The sequence below is a fragment of the Buceros rhinoceros genome, unplaced genomic scaffold (genome assembly GCF_000710305.1).
Source record: "Buceros rhinoceros silvestris isolate BGI_N320 unplaced genomic scaffold, ASM71030v1 scaffold32067, whole genome shotgun sequence".
Classification (NCBI taxonomy): domain Eukaryota; kingdom Metazoa; phylum Chordata; class Aves; order Bucerotiformes; family Bucerotidae; genus Buceros; species Buceros rhinoceros.
Window position 1 is genome coordinate 8,760 of NW_010423288.1, and position 369 is coordinate 9,128.

The 369-nt window shown below is 58.8% G+C and overlaps 1 protein-coding gene across 1 annotated transcript in view; it reads right to left on the minus strand.

The window, feature by feature from the left end:
• Positions 1-369, minus strand: part of TMEM222 (transmembrane protein 222) — a gene marked incomplete at its 5' end in the record, with an annotated part of 3,255 nt that overhangs the window by 1,259 nt on the left and 1,627 nt on the right. The window contains one exon of the mRNA XM_010140382.1: positions 120-250. Within this exon, the coding sequence (XP_010138684.1) occupies positions 120-250 (131 nt within the window). The remainder of the gene's footprint in view (positions 1-119; positions 251-369) is intronic.

Below are 369 nucleotides of genomic sequence, written 5' to 3' on the forward strand. Positions count from 1 at the left end.
CCCCCCTCCCAGCCACGTACACCCACAGGTTGAGGGGGGAAGAGATGTTCCTCCCTCCTCCACAGGACAGGCTGGAGCTTTAGAGGGCAGAAGACACAGCTGGCTGAATCCCGGCTCACCTTACGTACTTCCCATAGAGGAGGGAGAAGAAGCAGAGCTTCACCATGTTCCAGGAGGTGCTGTTGTCGTATCTCATCAAGTTTAAGGCCAGGGCCACGTGAGAGTGGCAGTTATCACAGCAAAGGTTGTGCTGGAACACAAAAAGGGGGACAGGGTTAGAAATGCAGCCTCCTCGAGGCTCCTCCCTGTGCTGGTGCCGAGCCGCAGGGCCCACCCCAGCGTCGGGGCTGTACCATGCGGGGCTTGTAC